The sequence below is a fragment of the Danio rerio genome, chromosome 17, assembly GCF_049306965.1.
Source record: "Danio rerio strain Tuebingen ecotype United States chromosome 17, GRCz12tu, whole genome shotgun sequence".
Lineage (NCBI taxonomy): Eukaryota > Metazoa > Chordata > Actinopteri > Cypriniformes > Danionidae > Danio > Danio rerio.
The window spans coordinates 20,779,331-20,798,954 of NC_133192.1; the positions used below are offsets into that span (position 1 = coordinate 20,779,331).

The 19,624-nt window shown below is 35.9% G+C and overlaps 1 protein-coding gene and 1 long non-coding RNA gene across 14 annotated transcripts in view; both read left to right on the forward strand.

Moving 5' to 3' along the window:
- Positions 1-269: 269 nt before the first annotated feature.
- slc22a15 (solute carrier family 22 member 15) lies at positions 270-12,221 on the forward strand. The gene is given in 12 exon segments (NM_001109699.1): positions 270-479; positions 2,987-3,130; positions 3,303-3,435; positions 4,471-4,635; positions 4,721-4,850; positions 7,048-7,263; positions 7,377-7,517; positions 7,603-7,685; positions 7,851-7,959; positions 9,655-9,727; positions 10,245-10,403; positions 11,369-12,221. Coding segments are annotated over 12 exon segments (1,494 nt in total). The 5' UTR covers positions 270-395; the 3' UTR covers positions 11,426-12,221.
- A 2,428-nt stretch (positions 12,222-14,649) lies between these two features.
- Positions 14,650-19,624, forward strand: part of LOC141378551 (uncharacterized) — a 102,353-nt gene continuing 97,378 nt past the window's right edge. For 7 of the 13 annotated variants that reach the window (XR_012393326.1, XR_012393331.1, XR_012393329.1 and 4 more), the window contains exon 1: positions 14,650-14,776. This is a non-coding gene — a long non-coding RNA (uncharacterized lncRNA). Of the gene's footprint in view, positions 14,794-19,624 lie in introns of all 13 variants that reach the window. The other 6 variants (XR_012393332.1, XR_012393337.1, XR_012393333.1 and 3 more) reach the window with 2 other exon arrangements.

A 19,624-nucleotide genomic window follows, 5' to 3' on the forward strand; every position in this document is an offset into this window, starting at 1 on the left:
TTCCAGTGTTGGGTTGCAGCAGCTGCAAGAGCATCCGCTGCGTAAAACATGCTGGATAAATTGGCGGTTCATTCCGCTGTTGCGACCCCAGATTAGCACAGGGACTACGTTGAAAAGAACATGAATGAAGATCACTTAAAACACCTACTTCAATTTCCGCAAAGCGTTAATCCTGTTTCTGTAACCCAATCAAACCCGCTCTCTTCTAACACGTGTTTAGATCCTCCAGTCTCATCCAAACAACTTCGTCCTTTGTATCACGTGGTTTCATTCCACGTCTGCGAAGGGAAGCCAGATTTACAGCGGAGCATCTGAAACCTCGACTGCTATCAAACCCCAATTTAAAGATGAAAATATCCAGTCGGTGTCATGCAGTTGGATGATTTGACTCTGGAATGGATTTAGAGGAGGCTTTCCAGGTGGTTGGAGAGTTTGGAAGTCACCAGAAGCGGATGATCACAGTGCTGGTGTTCCTCCAGGTAACTAATGATACATGCAAATGCATAAACAGAGGACTGACATGTATTTATGTAGGTAAATGTATTTGCGTTTCCGATAGCACGAGCCGGCAATCTATGCAAAATGGATATATTGAGGGTCAAACCTTGTCTTGTTTGCAATACCTTATCTTTAGGCAGTGGATGTATTTGCTTTCGTATGAGTGAATAATTAACTAAATTGTGCGTTTGTTTGTTTACCTCTTCCTTCATTTCGGTTTAATTTGCGGGAGTTTTTATAATCCCAGGTTTAATGCACTTAGTCATCTACAATACAATGCAAAAAATATGAAGGATTTAGCATTATTGGTGGAAGGCATTGACAGTCATGATAAAAAATGTAATAATAAACATATTCATCCAATTCTTCAGCAAATAAATCGTATTTTTCCGCGAGGCAGATTCCATTGGGTTGTAATTAGTAATATAGACTAGAGAAAGGCTTTTGTTGCCTCATAAGTACTTTCTACCTAATAAAACTAAAGAAATCCACTTTAAAATATTGCATAAAATATATCCGGCTAACTCATTTATTTCCAAATATGTTGATATTCTGAGTAATTGTACATTTGTGTTAAGGATGATGAAACTTTAATACATTTAATTTGTATATGTGAATTTGTTCAGAAATTTTGTTTCGACTAGTATCAATATTCAAACACTCCTCGTTCCTCAATCGTTTAGTTTCATCCTTTAGCACAATCTTTAAGATTAAAATAAATTATTTGTTATTACTCAGTCTAAAGAATTTATCTTAATTTTTTTTATTCATTCATTTATTCATTCATTCATTCATTTTCTTTTCGGCTTAGTCCCTTTGGGTCGTCAAACCAGCAACCTTCTTGCTGTGAGGCAAACGTGCTACCCACTTCGCCAACGTGCAGCCCTCAACTTTTTTAAATCTTGTTTGGAATTTTTTTATACATAAATAAAAATTAGTTCATTCATTCAACTTTCAACTAACTACCACACATAACACATAGTACACATCTTTAGTAAAACAACTGTATGAGTAGGGGTTACACTGTCCAACAGAGATCAAATCAGGTGACAAAGGACAAGGAGAAAAGGTCGGTAGACAGCAAAGGGGTTCGCCTGATGTAAGGAGGTAGGGCATTTGACATTTATAAAGGACTTATAAAGCATAAATAGTCCTGACTTTAGATTAGGTCACAAAACTGCATGAAGTTGAGTTAATAAAGCATTTATTAACATATAAATTAACTATTAAAATAGGCCTGAATAACAAGAATCATAAATGTTATTTTCAACAGTTTATTAATCATTTACCAACTCATTCTTAATGATCTTAAAAACCTCCAACTACTCTTAAATAGAAATGGTTTGTAGATATAATTCAATACTTAATTTAGTATTGAAAAATAAATCAATAACAAATTATGAAAGTAAACTTATATAGCACATTATAAATGTTGTTATTGTCAAGAAAACAGCATTTGTAGCTGCAGTTATAAACTGCTTATTAATGTAGAGTTAATGCACAACAAATAATGAATTCACTAGATGCTAATGCTTCATAAATGGTTCATAGTGTGTAGTTATTATAAAGTGTTAAAGTTGTTGTAATCCAGAAAAGAACATTACTGCAATGCTTCTCATTAATTATTGAGCAGTAGGAAAAAAATAGACCAAATTAGCTAGACGCGTTTACATGTCAGGTAATATTCTTGATTTATTGATAAGCTAAATGTATCTTGCTTCATTTATTTTCATACAGAGTGTATTTTTAAACTTCCTTCCCATTACTCTGTATTGTCTTGAATGGTAATCTTAATACTTTTAAATCCAGCATTCATTTCAATAAAGATGACAGGTGGTTTTCTTAAAAAATTCTACTTAACATCAGGGAAAATTGTGCACCCAGTACCTTAAAAACAATTTTAGTGATTAGTCTCATAGCTGGTAGAATATGAAATTATGTTCGTAAGTCAATGACTTACCTTTTACTAAAAATAAAGGGAAACAATTAAGTTTTTTTAAAAGAATCAAAGAAGATGTGTTTTCAGGCGTCAATAAGTAATGCCGCTCTATTTTTTCTTCTGTAAATTAGAATATTTTTATTATTAAAAAAGGAATTCTTAAGCTATCCTTCAAAGTTTTTAATAATGTAAATATTTGTGTTTTTAGTATGATTTTTAATGTTTTTTTTGGTATGATTTTTAGTATGACATTTATTATGATTGCTTTTCCTTTTATACATAATAACGTGTACAGGTCAAATAAGTTTGTCGTTTGATTTTTAAATAAATATATATATATGCTATGCAGAATTAAAATGGCATACTATTTCTCATATTTTGTTTAGTAATCAATTTAATATTCACTTTGATTGCATTTATTATCATTTCTATGTATATAAAATAACTATTTTGTCAATTTAATTTGATGCAGACATAAAAAATGAGATGTCTTATTTTGACCCAAAGACATTCTAGTTTTTAATTTGAGTGTTGTTTTGATTTAATCAGATTTACATGGCATGTCAGTCCATGCTCATCATCTTAGTGGGTGCTGTGCCAGAATATCACATAGAACCAGTAACTGAAGGTGTGGATGGAGACGTAACCCAAAGTGTGAAATTCACAGAGGATGTCAACTCAATTGTGACTGAGGTAAGAGACTGTCAGTAATGTAGTAAAACCTGAGTAAGCTTGATCATGTTTTCAAAAAGCAGCTTGTCTTCATATCAAATTTGAAAGAACTAATCTTTTAACTAGTCTTCTATTATTTATGTTGGAGCAGGACAGCAGGTATACATAAATATATATTGTTTATTTTTTGCAGTGGTACCTGGTTAAACATCAAGCCTACAAAGTGAATTTGGCTGGGTCTCTGTTCTTTGCTGGTGTGCTGATTGGAAATGTCGTGTTTGGACCACTATCCGATAAAATTGGGAGGAAACCTGTTTTTTTAACTGGTAGGAAAGAGATGAACTTGTATCTGTAATCTACACATTGTTATAGGGCTTGCAACATTAAGCACTAAACATCTGCAGTCTGTTTAAATTGTTTTGTAAATAATGTCAGCCTTAAAGTCGTAGATACCCACTTTTGCAAAATGTTTGCTGTAATATATATGCAAAACAAAATGAATCAGCTTAGCTCCTGCAGATACACAGAGGTCTTGAATTGAGTTGAATTATCAAATCACAAAAAAAAAATCACAGTCAGGTCCATTAATTTTCTGCTAAAAAGTAGTGATGGCCAAATAATAATTGTGATTAATTACATCCAAAGTAAAGGTTTATTTTGACAAACAAGCAGATATGCAAAACATTTTTCGCATAGATATTTAAATTGATAAATTGTTAATTATTTCAAAATTAAACGCGTTAATTTTGACAGCACTAATATATATATATATATATATATATATATATATATATATATATATATATATATATATATATATATATATATATAATTTTTTTATATATATATATAATTTTTTTTTTCTTTTTTTCTTTTTTTTCTTTTCGACTTAGTCCCTTTATTAATCAGGGGTCACCGCAGCCGAATGAACCGGCAACTTATCCTGCATATGTTTTACGTAGCGAATGCCCTTCCAGCTGCAACCCATCACTGAGAAGCACCCATACACTCTCATTCACTAACATACACTACAGACAATTTAGATTAAAGGGGCTAATAATTTTAACCTAAAAATGCCTTTTAAAAAAGTAATAACTGCTTTTATTCTTGCCGAAATAAAACAAAAAAGACTTTTCCCAGAAGAAAAAAATATTATCAGACACAGTCAAAATTCCCTTGCTCTGTTGAACATCATTTGCGAAATATTTAAAAAAGAAAAAAATATGTGTGTGTGTACATTAATGCGTTCTATAGCTGCTCTGCACTGCATAGATGTTGCTTCACATGATACACAACCAACTCAAAGCCAAAAGGAAAAAAAACCAATAATTTATCATACGATATCGACTCCTCTTTCTCAGGTCTGTTTTTTGAGGTCTTGTTTGGTTATGGCACCGCATTAGCACCCAGTTATGAGGCGTTCGCTGTGTCTCGGCTGCTGGTTGGTGTGATGAATGGAGGAATGGCGTTGGTCTGCTTTGTTTTGACTCAGGAATATGTGGGAAAGTCCTACTGGGCGATGACAGGTGCACATTTATCTATTATACAAACATTTTCACTGTTTACTTTCACAGTAATCGCATGATACTAATGTGTTTCTCTGTGTTCCAGGGACCTTGACTAATATGACCTTTGCAGTGGGCATCTCTCTGTTCGCTGCGTTGGGTTATTATGTTCGGCCGTGGCGAAACCTCGCAACTGCTGCCAACTGTCCTGGACTTTTGCTCTTCCTGCTGTGTGTGTGAGTTAGATCACTGCATCCTGTTCAACTATAGCACTGTGAATTTATTTAAAAGTTGCTGTGTAAAGCTGCTTTTGATGTTGCTTCTTGGACACAAAAGTTATACCCCCTCACCTAAAATCTTAAATACTGAACACTATACTACAATACACAACTCTTCAGTAGTTGATGGTTTATGAATTAGTGTTATGCTTTAAGACTCATATGTTCACTTGGATAGCTATATCTTGTAGCATGTTCAAAGTGTTATTCTTGTTTCACACTTAGCTGATGCTTGATAAGATAAATGCGTATTTGACATGCTGTCCCAAAAGAGAGCCTTGAGCTTAGAGAATCCTCGAGCCTCCGGGGCTCCCTCCTGCTTAGTCGGGAGATAGGGGAGTCTGTGCTTAGGTAGGTCTCAAGAGCTCCCCTGGATTAGGCTAGAAAAGAGGGGAAGGGGTCAGGGTGGATAGGACGATTCTACAATCAGGCTTTTTACTGTATGTGCATTTGGACTCATCTGATTGGTATATTGTGTGATTGTTAATGCGAAATGTTAATGCTGTGATCAATCATAAGCACTCGATCATCTAGAAATTAGTTTATAAAAAACTTCACTTATTGTGTTAAAGTTGCAGTAGATTATTTATTATTATTATTATTATTAATGTATGTATTGTTGTTAGTAAAAGGAGAGTGTAAGGAGAGAAATGGTGCAGAGAGGTTCCCTGCTGTTTAAAGTGTGTTTACGTCTGGGATTTTATGGCATGGCTGTGGCCGACAACAGCCTTAATAAACAACCCTTTTGATAATTGATAACCAAAAAACTGAATACATATTGTTTGATTAGTGTAGTCATCAAAGTCAAAGACAATATCTATTTACAAAAGTGACTATAAAAATACACAGAAAGCATATTTAATTCACATAAAATGTATCCTTTAATGTTTCATAAGAAAAAAAAGTAAATGAGCTATTCAGTGAAACATGTTATTTTATTTTACTATTTTTTTGGAAAACAAAAATAAATCAAATGAACAATGAATTGTAATTTATAAAGTGAAGTTTATTTATAAAATAATTTCGAGAAGACACATGCTTATGATTGCTTGCAGCTGGTCCTGCATTATCCAATTTATGATTTACCAATCAGACGATTCCTAAGCCAATATAAAAACCCTATCGCAGTTTCATATCACAGCCATCTTCATTTTGAAGAATCCCCTCTTCCACCCCTACTCCTCTTCCTTTTTAGATGGGTGACAACGTGGCCCAAAGGTTAACACTGTTGCCTCACAGCAAGGTCACCGGTTTTAGTCCTTACCAAGCCAGCCGATGTTTTTGTGCAGAGTTTTCACGTTCTCCCAGTGCTCGTGTGGGTTTCCCCCAGGTTCCCTGGTTTCCTCCTACCGTCCATTAACATGCAACCTAAGTTAATTGACTCATCTAAATCAGCACCATAGACATGCTCCTAGTAAATAGTTCTCTCTAAAGAGTAAGCACTATCTGTTCATTAGCTACTACAGCAGGGGAGTTATTTAGAGCTACCTGACCTCAAACTCCCCTCTCCTTGCAAACGGTAGGGAGCCCAAGGCTCAAGGATCTTATGAGCTCAGGGCTCTCTCCCGGAACAGCATGTCAAACAAGCTTTATAATCAATCATCAGGTACGTATAAACTCTTGAAGCTAAAATATGAAAATTTATTTTCAGGAAATTACACTATGAACATTTTCAAATGTCAATAGCTAGCCTACTAGCTAAATTCATGGCTAGAAGTTAAAAAATTACAATGCCTGCCTAATTTCTGACATTCTGTTCCCTCAGCATTAAGGCATTAAATGGGTCTTGCACCTCCATATCTGTCAGAACTACTGCTCTCTTACTTTCCTGCTTGATCCCTCAGATCATCTAAGATTGGTCTTTTAAATGTTCCTTGTTGTCGGTTGTCCACTTTAAGTGGAAGGTCTTTTGGCGTTCACGATCTCAAGTTATGGAATACCCTACCACTATCACTAAGAAATAAATAATCTCTGTCTACCTTTAATGCTCACCTAAAAACATATTTTTTATAATCAGTATTTTGCAAAATGTACCTCAATGGCTCTGTGTGTTTGTTTTGTCAATGTGGACGTCAGCTATGTCAAGCGACCTTGAACTATGGAAAGGTGCTATATAAATAAAACTATTACTACTACTTCTTTTCAACTCTACCAGGACTTTGCCAGAATCTCCCCGATGGCTTTACTCTCGGGGTTACACAGAGAAGGCTGAGGACATCCTGCAGGATTTCGCATTGAGGAACGGGAAAGGCAGAATTGTGGTGAAGCTCCGGCGGGCCTCCAGCTCTCCAAACTCATCCAGTCCCGGGGTCTTCCAGCTGGTCACACATCCCGTACTACGCTGGAGGACTGTGGTGCTCATGTATGTGTGGTGAGTGTTTCACAAAACCACTATAAGCTGACAAGAGATGATCTAGATGTCCATTTTTGTATTTCTTTAAAACTTTTGTATTCTTATGTACAAGTTTTATGTGTATATTACAGGTATGCCTGTAGCCTCGTTTATTACGGCCTCACTCTCAGTGCCGGTGAAGATAAAGGTAATCGTTACCTTAGTGTTGCCATGTATGGCTTGGTGGAACTGCCTGCTTATCCTCTCTGCATGTACTTCATTAACAAACCGTGGTAAATACACTCACAGCCACATCTACACCCTGACCTATCACACTCTTCTGCTGTATTCATTTGAGTGTGTTTGTTTTTCTTTCAGGGCAGGCAGGAGAAAGTCAATGGCCAATTTTCTTGCCTTTGCAGGCATATCTTGTCTGCTCACAATGGTTGTACCTGTATCAGGTAATCACTTTTCTTTCACAATTCTAACAGAAAAATTGTAAAACGTGTCATTTGGGTTTGTTTATTAGCAGTCTGGTAAATAATGCTAGCAGTGTGCTAAAAGGAGTTAAACCTGTAGCATATATTCAAAATCTAGTTCCCTAAAGTCTGTTTCTCTTTCCGCAGGGTCTTTATTAAGTGCCACATCGCTGGCTCTAGTGGGAAAACTGATGGTCAGTGCTGCTTTTAATATTGTGTATGTGTATACATCAGAACTCTACCCAACCGTGATCAGGTACAGCCAGCACCTTTGCTGCATGTTTTGTTTGGTGCTTTTTTACACTTACAATTTTCCATAGAAAAAAATATGTTTGAAAGGGTAATTATTTACTCGTTTGTTATCGTCATTCTTTCTTTGAACACACATTAAGCTATTTTGCATGAAATGCAAGAGCTCTCTGATGCTCCATAGACAGGAAGAGAGACACAAGAGATTCAAAGTCCAGAAAAGTATAAGTGTATTATGTTTTGTTGTTGTTGTGTGTGAGCCTATTTATAAAGACACTTTTTTTTAACCCCTGTGGGATAGACGATAAAGTTTTAAATAAATTGAATAAAAAAAAAAAAAAACTTAAATATTACCTTGTTGTATCTTATATTTTCTATACCTATACTATGCACAATACAACATAATGCAATTATAGTCCACAACACAACATGCAAGTATCCTATTGCTCATACACTACCTGACAAAAGTCTTGTCGTCTATCCAAGTTTTAGGGACAGCAAATAATAACCTGACTTGTCATCATTTAGTATCAGAAATGGCTTATATGAAAGGCAAAAGCCTCTAGATTACGCTTATTTAACCAAAATAAAATATGATCATGCCTTAATTTTTACTTATTTAATTAGGACAGTAAGGTCTGACTTAGCTTAGATAAAGTCTTGTCACCAACAGAAATAATGTACAGTGTAGAATATAAAGTCATGGTGCAGTGGAAAAATATGTAATATTGATGTTGACTCACATGAGCCTGGAGGACTGCATCCTTACTTCTCTGCAATGACTCAAACAACTTATTATTAAAGTCATCAGGAATGGCAAAGAAAGCATTCTTGCAGGACTCCCAGAGTTCATCAAGATTCTTTGGATTCATCTTCAATTCCCTTCTCCTTTATCTGGCCCCAGACATGCTCAATAATGTTCGTGTGGTGACTGGGCTGGCCAATCCTGGAGCCCCTTGACCTTCTTTGCTTTTAGGAACTTAGATGTGGAGGCTGAAGTATAAGGAGTGCAATCCTGCTGATTAGCCCTCTCCTGTAGTTTGTGATGTAATGGGCAGCACAAATGTCTTGATACCTCAGCTATTGATGTTGCCAGATTTCTCGCACTCTGCCATACTGAATGTAACCCCAAACCATGATTTTTCCTTCACCAAACTTAACTGATTTCTGTGAGAATCTTGGGGTTATGTGGGTTCCAATAGGTCTTCTGCTGTAATTGTGATGACTGGGATGCAGTTCAACAGATACTTTTGTCAGGTAGTGTAGTAAACGCATACTCTGACTTGCGAGACACAGTTGAAGTCATTTGTAAAGGTTTTCTTTTGGCAAACAAAAGTCTTCATATGATTACAATTAAACCCCTGAGTCACATGAAAGGTTTTGACAATGTTTTTCTGGTTACTTTCCTCTTTCTTTCTGTAACCGTTGCTGTTTATGGGGGGTCAGAGAGCTCACGCATTTAATCCAATACATCTTAATTTGCGTTCTTATAATGAAAGAAGGCCTCAGGGGTTTGGAACAACATTAGTGAGCGATTAATGACATCTTTTTCATTTTTGAGTGAACTAACCCTTAAATTTAATGTCACTAATGAAATATTCTATGCTTGAGCTAACGGTGTCCTCTAGTGGAGACTATAATGTAATTCATGAAAGTCTCAGTATGAACAGGTTAAACTGTTGTGTGTGTGTGTTCGTGTTAGGAATGCAGGTTTGGGAGTGTGTTCAATGTCTTGTAGAGTTGGGGGAATTCTGGCACCATTTGTACCAAGTATGGTAAGTCACTAAAGGAAATGGTAATTTTCTAATGCTTTTTTTTGCATTATTATACATTTGCAATAATGAATGAATTGATATACTGCCAAGCTGCTCTTACCATGAAGCATATTTTATTGACATGTGGAAGTTTAAATACCATTAGACCAAATTTTTATAAGGAGAGGATAAGATTCTTCCTGGTGGTACCTTTTTAAAAATGTCCATCAAAGTGATGGACATTTTTAAAAAGGTACCACCAGGAAGAATCTTAAGTTATATATCAAAAATTTAACTGAGAAAATCGTATATAACTTTGAATATGTTTTTGGGTGAAAAATTCTATATTTGTCTATTTAACTTGTTATTGTAATATGAATTTGTTTTTATTATGTAATATTTTAATGTATATCCATTTTGCCATGAAATAGCCATAAGTTGCTGCTGTGGCAATAAATTAATTGATTCATGCAATAAAATACATTAAGTTAAGAAAAAGTGTGTTTGATTATGTACTGACTTGTTTGTTATTTTCCAGAAATCACTGCACACCTCCATGCCATTTATGGTGTTCTGCTTGAGTGGGATTTCTGCAGGCTGTCTGGGTCTCCTCCTGCCGGAGACTCTCAATAAACCTGCAGCTGAAACGCTCGATGAGCTGCACAGCCCCTCATACCAGCGCATCCTCGAGCCACAGGTAAACATCACCATTGCACAGAGTGTTTAATTAAAGAGTGGCATGAAAGATTTCATTCTGGTTGCATGATCATAGCAGCCAGGCATTTATTGTGTTTTTGTATTCCTGGTATAAACCTCTTGTTACATTTACTTTTTGCATTACCTTTCTTCAAGTGTCATTTTGACTTGGCACTTGAAAACACCTATTTTGTATTAAACCCATGAGTAAAATTTCAGCTGAAATCAATGTTTTATTATTAGTTGTGAATTGTATTCAGTTTTGCTTAATTCGTTATGATAGAACAGGGGTGCCCAAACTTTTTTTTATGAAGAGCCAAAAAATAAACATGATTGAGGGCCGTGGGCCGAAGTTTCCATGAATAATTTCCTAGTTTATTTTAAAATAAATAGAAAACATTACTTTAATCATATTAACTAATCCATTATATATTTTCACTTGTTATAATGAACGTATAATAATGAAAACATAAGAATTCCATTCAAACATCATGGAGTTTAATGCCGAATACACTAGTCAAGCTGCACCTGCCTTTACTTTGATTTGCTCACTGAGGACTTCTGAATTGTGCTCTATCCACTGAGCAACAGTATGTTCATTTTTAAAAGAATTGATTCATTTACAACATTTAATTAAAACATTTAATTCAAGTTTTTTTTTCTTTAAAAAAATAAAAGTAACAAATGAAAGCTTACGTTGTGTTAGAAACGACAATGTGTATTAAAAGCATTAACTCCAACCCTCCCCAAAATTCTCCGTCTCTTCACAGATGGGATGGTGGGCCAAATCAAACAATGGGCCAACTTTGGCCTGCAGGCCCTAATTTGGGCATCTCTTTTATAGAATAAATCTGTTATCACAAAATAAACCCCTAAATGTCCATCAAACTATCGTGCACATTTAAAGGAATCCCATGTACAACTTTTCTTTATAATTTTCTATAATGAACTGTTGTATGCCATTAGGTCCGCCTTTTGGAGGAAAAGCACTTAACTGACCACAATGAAGATGATAGTGACTGAGACAAGGACTTTAAAAAATATCTAGCATACATTCCTGCACACAGTTGACCTGAGCCAGTGTTTTGTCCAGAGCCAGACAGAGCGAAAGACTGACGGTGCCTTCCAGAGGATCAGTTCAACACGTTTACCTGTCAGGACCAGATACTCAGTAATAACTCATTCCTCATAGTATCTGACTGTTCCTGCTAATTTTATGTGCTTACTGCCATTTGTGAATGTTTTGTAATGCAAAATGTGACATTACATTCACCAGCATGTAAATGTTAGCATTCGATTAATAATGATGGTTACAAACTGGGTTTTTGTTAGATGCAAAGATAATTTCAACCAGTAATGGTTGAAACTAAAAAATAAATTCTGTCATTATATCATTTAATGCCTTTAGTTTGTCAATCACTCTTGTTGGTAGTTTTCTAAATGTATAATTGTACAGAAGTCTGTCAAGTGCGGCCATTTTTTTATTTTTATTTTTTTCTTGGACATGAAGTAAAATTCACTGAAAACTATCAGTAATAATTTAAATCTTTGATTCTTACTTGTATGTACGGCCTTTGTTTTTACACAAAAAATGCTATATATTTACATATATATGAAAAACGAGTGTATAAACACCGAAATGTGAAAATTATATCAGCATGTTTGTGATAATGAATAATGGCAGAATTTATTACTTTTGTGTTATTCTTCTCTAAACTGAAGAGTAAAATTGTTACACGTGTATATTTGTGTATATTTCTGTACATATTTGAACGCACATTCGCTTTCGTCGAAGTGTAAATAAATACCTCAAGTGTAAGAAGCGTGAATATTCTTTATTTAACCAATAGATGGCGCTGTGTTGGGGTGTCTGAACTGAAGTCACCTCTGACCTGCTCCAGTCCTCGTGCTGGTGAAGTCAGCTCTGACGCAGGTGAACAGCGCTCAGGTAAACCACAGGATTCGGGAGCTGGAAGTTTCAAAGAAGCCGACACCATTTTTTAAACCACAAACCTGTTTCCTTCTCTCTTTCCTTGCTGTAATGGCAGCCTGTGGCGCTGCATGTAGCTGACAGAACAGGTTGACAGAGAGCAGGCATTAACTATAATAACTGTTTTCATTCTTGAAGTCTCCCTCCGAGGCCTGGCGGGCGTTATATCACCTAGCACAGGGAGATAAACAGCACATACAGAAGGTGCGGTCTTCTGACTGCATCATATATATGCCCCCTGAGTTCAACGTGTAATAAAAAACGAATAAATGTGTCTGTTATTAAGTCTGCCTCAGACATAAACATAATTACAAAGTTTGTATATGGTAGAAACACTTAAAGTTGATTTAAATGTATGTTGGAATTCATTTATGAAATGCAAATGAGTACAAAAAATGACGAAACGAAAAAGCATACTATATTGGTTTTTGTGTTACTGATTCAAGTTTATTTATATAGCGCTTTTCACAATAATTGTTTCAAAGTTGTTAACCGTTGTTGTAAGTTGTTTAACCGCCAACTTATCCAACATTAGTTTTACACAGCGGATGCTCTTCCAGCTGCAAACCAGTAGCCTACTGCGAAACATAAAACTGTTCTGGAAAGCATCGTTAGATATGCTATCACAGTTTAAATTGGCATATTTACAGTGTAAATCTAAGTTGATGCATCTCTAAAGACAGGATGGAAAATTGTTGGGCATGATGAATAGTTTAGGTTGAACTGATATAAGATATCCTTTGTAGACAGTTTCAGCGAGTTTACTTAAGAGTTTATCTTAATTAGCATTATTATTGTTGTAACTTCTGTATTTTGTATTGTTTTTATTGTTTGTTTTTATGGAACGTGCCGCAATATGTTGATGCCCATAGCACATTTTCTGTCAAGGACAATAAAATTTACTACTACTACTGCAATATGTACTGTGAGAAAAAAGATGGAGTGTATAAAATATTTTACAGCTTCTTTAGTCAAGTAAGGTTGTAAATGCCTGAAGTTGGCCAGATTAAATTGAACAATTTTAACGACCTTCTTGTCATGCTTTTGGGATGTCAATTGTGAATTTAGAGTTAGACCTATATATTTCAAATCAGAGACAACCCTGAGTTTTTCTTCTTAAACAAGTACATCAGGATGATGGAGAACTGTCAGTGATTGTGAGAAAAACTTACAAACAGATTTTCCTTTATTCAAATTAAGATACGAGTCACAAAACCAATCAGAGACATGAACCAATGCCTCAGTTAAATAATTTGCCGCCAGTTGTTTTCCGCATACACATATAGAACTGTGTCATAAGCATACTCAATATTAATAGTAGGCCAGACTTAACTAAAATTCTATATGTATTCTATAATAATAAATCAAGGAAAAGCTAATTTATTTTTTGTTGCTTCATGTGCAAGGATTCCTAATGTATAAACCAAATTCTGTTTCTGAAAACAGTTTTCCCACAAATCATCATTATTATAAACACCACTGGTACTTATTTATGTAAAGAGAGATACGCTGGAGTGATGTCACTTTCCTGCCTAGAGCATATGATCACATTGGGAAAGCACAACAACTGTCACACACCTGGTGCAGAAAAGTACCTTCGGTTCAATATCAGGTCATTGTGATTCTATGTGGGTGTGGGAAGACAGTGTTGTGAGGTGAGCCATCAACACAGGTATGAAGCCTGAGGAGGAAGCCAGATTTCTGGAAAATTATAGAACAATATGACCTGAGACTGAACTTGCAGGATTGTTGCTGCAGGCCACACTGCAGGCCTACTGGTTTTGTCTGTATAAATAAGCAAAAGGACCTGTGAAAACAATGGCTTCGGAATAAAGGATGTAATTCATCTGGTGCTTACTTACTAATGCTCTGAAATGTTGTAACATTTTATTTTAATAGTAGCCTAAACACAATTTAATTTATTAGCCTATTATGCTGTTTTAATGTAGCCTACAGATATATCATCAACACTTAGAGTAAAACTAATTTTACCATTTAACGCTAACCTAAAAATCTGTATACACCGGATATTTAATTTAGTGTTTTCCCCAACAATTATTTTCGTCAACACAAGCGTTTCTGAGCTTGCGTACAACGTAATAAAAGAACATTTTCAATTTTGTGCCGAGACAGAAACTAGGAATAACATTTTCTTATTATTAAAATCTTATTAAATATTCATATCAACAGCCAATCATAACTCTTGCTTGAATACCCGGCGATCACCGGAAATGAGTCACACACCACACGGGTCGCTGTTTTCGGTTACCTTCAGGATAACATGATACCTTTAGGATGCAGCCTCTGAAATGAGAGTCAGCTACAGACAGCCCAAACAGGTACCACGATGAACCACTCGATTCCGCCATCTTGTAACGGTCAACGTAAGTGAGTGACATCAGTGAGTTGTTTTTAAGATTTGTGCACTTCTTAAAAAAAATATTAGTTATAAAAAAAAAAAAAGAAATTAGGATAACATTTCAAGGGTACATTAAGTTACTTTGTTGCGAATGAATGTTTGGTTTTTCAAACAAAGAACTTAATGTGTTAGTTAAAATCTTTTTCTTGTATGATTTTTGTTTGTTACCTTGCTAAAATATTACGTTAGCAAAATATTGCCATTTCGTTGCTTTCCAATGGTGCCATGAATCTCAAAATCCTATTTGAATGTCACAAAATAGGCCTACAAATTATAGCTTATTTTTAATGATTAACAGCTGATGCTTTGTTTTGGTATTTGTGGTGGAAATCATTGGAACTTGTATTTTCCTCTCTCTCATTTTATGTTAGAATACTTTTTTGCTGAAGTCTACTTTTTTGGAAACTGTCGCAGGTGCATAATAAGCTTGCTTGCCCTCCAGGTGTGAGTATTTTAACTATTCTAATGGTAAGGCATATATGTGAAAAAATCTAAGAAGAAGAAAGAAAATGTTTCTAGTGTGTATGGGAAGATCTAGGGCTGCACAATACCGTTTCAGCATTTGTAACTTTAGCAGCGATTAATTTTATTGAATTACTTTATTTTTATCATTCAGTTAGCATACTTGCACTACGCTATCCGAACGTGCCCAACCCAGTTCCCTAGATCGTTTGAGAAGTGTGAGTGCTCTGAATCGAGCTCAGGCGTGGTTCACTTGGCCCGCCCTGGCTCGGTCGGAAGAGGTGTGCCAGAGCGCTGTTCACTTGGGCTTTGGCGCGGTACGCTTGTAGTGTTAGTGCAAATTGCGCCTGAAGCCGAAACTGGATATGAGACGTTACTTTTAAGGGACTGTTTCATATTGATTTATTAATCATTCTTACTGTTCAATTAACGCAAGCTGTCATAGTTTATTAAAGACGCTAACCCTTCACTGCACGACAGCTGCACCTTTAGCAAACCTCCTAATACCTGCAGCACGAGGACTTTATAATTGTTTATGAGCATCAAAAGTGGCTGATCTGTTTGGCGAAATATTTCACTGCGATATAAAGAAATCTCCACTGTGCTGAGCGAGAGAGCTTACTGAACATCACATCATCGATGACGTAAGCGTGCCCAGGCCCGAAAGTGATATAAGCGTGGGCCGTCGGGGGAGACGGAAGGGGGGACAAGCGTGCTTTGGCCCGGTTCAAGACAATTGTACATAGTCTGAGTACGGCCTTAGACTCACAAAACGATAAAACACTTTTTGAATTGTATCTTTATCTTGATTGTATTTATGGATTGTTATGCTTGAAAATACATAAATGCACTGCAAATAACACAGACCTCATCGAAAACATGTCAGGTAACCCCAAAAAGTTTATACATTGTTTGTTGGATTTATGGAGATGCACTCCCACTGCAGAATCATCAAATTGATCTAACAATATAAATTCTTTCCAAATAGAGATATTCAAGTTATCTGGTGAAACTGTATTCATTTTGCAATATATATCACAAAATAAAGAAATATCGCAATGCTAGATTTTTCCAACATCATGCCCTTGAAAAAAACGTTGATTATTTTGTTCAGGTGTGTTGGCATGAAATCTAAATTGCCTTTTTTTTGTATTTTTGCAAAAATGAAAGTTTAATAAATTACCATTACCTTCCCTCTCCCCTCAAAAGGAAATTTCTTCTTTTCTGGTCACATGTAATGTCCTTAGGGCAGTGCTATCCGTGCATGTCTAATTTATGCCATGCTTTTGTCCATTGTCCATCTTCCTCCATGATGTTAGCAATCTTCATAATCGCCTATCTTCCAACGATCCAATCAGTTCCCAAAGGATGAAATCATGTACAGCCCTACTTTTTTGTTTTGTTTTAAATTTCAAGATTATTTCAATAGGCTGTATGCACAGCTAGAGTTTTAAAGCCAATGATAAACTTCCGGTGAAAGCTTAATTTGACTATTTTCAATTTCACAAGGTTGTTTTTACAGCATTGATGTTGTAATGTAATTACAATATATTCATTAAGTTGTTCAAGCGTAAAACAAGATGAAAGACCGTTGTAATCACTAGCGATTTCAAAAGCAACAGGCTAGCGCAGAAATTCGATTGAAAATATCTGGGTAAAATAAACTCCTATTTTAAAGACATGGCAGGGGAAAATGGATTTTAATGGAGGGCTTCTTGTTTGATCTGAGACCCACCTCATATCGTATATATAACAGGCAGTGAAGATTGCTGATTTTTTTTTTTAAAGTGTAATTTTGTAATGGATAGACTGGGAATTAAAAGTCTATGTGCATATAGCCCATTGGGTGTATGCCTCCATGATATGAGAAAAAATGGCAATCTTAAATTTCATGCCAACTTTAGGGTGTTACAAGGAAAGGAGGAACTAATTCAGAATAATATTTAGAAAAGCTTGCAAATACGCATTTATTATATGCAAAGCAAATGGCCAAACTTTAATGTCACTTAAAAAGCTTTTTGATTACAAATCAGTTGAGACAGTATCACTGAGGACCATCTAATTTGATGACAGATTTGTGAATTGAGATGCCACTGTACTTTATTTGTAATCCCATTCAATTTCAACAGCAAAAAGTCCTCCCTGCGATGCTGTAGACGCTCAGTCAAGCTGAACCCTTTCATTCATAAGCATTTTTGCACCATCAAACGCTCATGCAGATGTGCTGACAGTGGGTGTAGCATTATCACTAAACTGATTCTTCTTTATTAAAGCATGTCAATCACCCTCTCGGTGAACCCTGAAAACTCACCCAGCATCTGTATTTGATGAATGTGACTTTAAAATATGCAGCACTGCCGTTTACTGTGATTAACCCAAGGCCGTGAGAAAATTAGTTGTATAACTCAAATTCAGTCAACTTTGGTCAACAACAAGTTCCATCACAGTCTGTTGGATGTTTCCCCTCATATTTGCTTCATGAATGAATATCCCCCTGAAGGAAGTACAGTAGGCAATAACACGTTATCCTGAGGTGAGAATGATCATGTGCCAAAGACCAACAGGAAATTATGTGATCTGAAGTCATTTGAAGTTGCAGTAAGCAGCAAGGTGAGGTGATATCCTCATTCTTAAGAAGTCTGGATGTCATCAAGCACTTTTCCACTTAAATGTGCTTACAGAGAGAGCCCATGTCTGTCTGTCTGTCTGTTCGTCTGTCTGTCTTTCTGTGTATCTAGGTCAGTCTAACTGTTTGTCTGTCTTGATCTGCCTATCTAGTTCTGTCTGTCAGTCTGTATCTAGGTCTGTCTGTCTGTCTGTCTGTCTGTCTGTCTGCCTGTATCTAGGTCTGTCTGTCTGTCTGTCTGTCTAGCCTAAACTGCCAATCTAGTTTGGTCGGTCTGTCTGTCTAGCTTGATCTGTCTGTCTGTCTGTCTGTGTATCTAGGTCTGTCTGTCTGTCTCTCTGTCTGTCTATCTGTGTATCTGGGTCTGTCTGTCTGTCTGTCTAGCTTGATCTGTCAATCTAGGTCAGTCGGTCTGTCTGTCTGTCTAGTTTGATCTGTCTATCTGGGTCGATCTGTCTGTCTGTCTGTCTGTCTGTCTGTCTGTCTGTCTATCTATCTCTGTCTGTCTGTCTGTCTATCTGTCTAGCTTGATCTGTCTAACTAGGTTGATCTATCTGTCTGTCTAGGTCGTTCTGTCTGTCTCTGTCTCTCTATCTATCATCTCAGTTGGTCAGTCTATCAGAATCTACATGTTCATATCATAGTTTTAGGGTCACGGTTTCAGTGTGGTTCAGTATATGATTTGTCTAGTAAAAAACAAAGCAGGTAAATAAATAAAAAAAAATATCTACAAGCAACATTACAAATGAATATAATATAGCTAAGATGGTACTAAATTAAACCGTGCTTTTTAGCTTTTGAGGTATCAAACAGACTAGTCTAACAGTTAGTAACAGTATTTTTCCGGTACAGAATATGAATAATATAATCAAATATAACTGCAGTCTGCATATATAAACTCTATTGGATAAATTATATAAAGGCAGATAAATAATTTACAATGTGTCTCTCACCTTTGCTCTTGTTTTGTGAATTCTGACTTCAGAGAGGTTGTGTGAGACTGTGAGTATAGGTTAAAGGTGTGTGTGTGTGTGTGTCAGGAAGCATGTGTTGCTCTGCGCTGTAATTACAGTGTAGACACCAGCTGCTGTTTCTGCATTCCAACACACACTGATGCTGCCAGTAGAGGTCATGACACATTGCGTTCACAGTTTCCACCATGACTGATCCTCTTACAAACACTTCAGATCATACTCTACCTGTTAGGGGCTGATGTTCATGCTCAAAAGGGTTTACTGAGATTTTGACACCTGAACTCTTCATCAACCCATATACTGATTTGGTTATTTCAGATGTCTGATAGTAACCTTACCAGTCTCGATTTCACTGTGTTTAAGTCATTGGCAATTACAAATCATGTTGTTTATCCCGCTGGCAGTCTGATGATTGAAGGTGTGACATTATGTATACACGCATACACAAAAACTAATCCGGTTCAGAAGTTCAGCTGAACAATGATCCTGCCTTAAGGGCAGATACTAACAATGTAGAGAGAAATATAGGATGATAGTGCATTCATCTCAATGGAAATTTGATTGTTAGATCAAACAAGTTAAAAGAGAATGAGGGAAAACTGTTAACATTGACTTCAGCAGAGCAGATAATGTGTTATTTGCAAAAAGTAGTTATCAAATAAAGGATTTTAAGATGATACAATTTCACAAGTTCAACTTTGGCACCAAAAAATATCTACTATATCTACTTTATTGTGTGCACCAATAACCT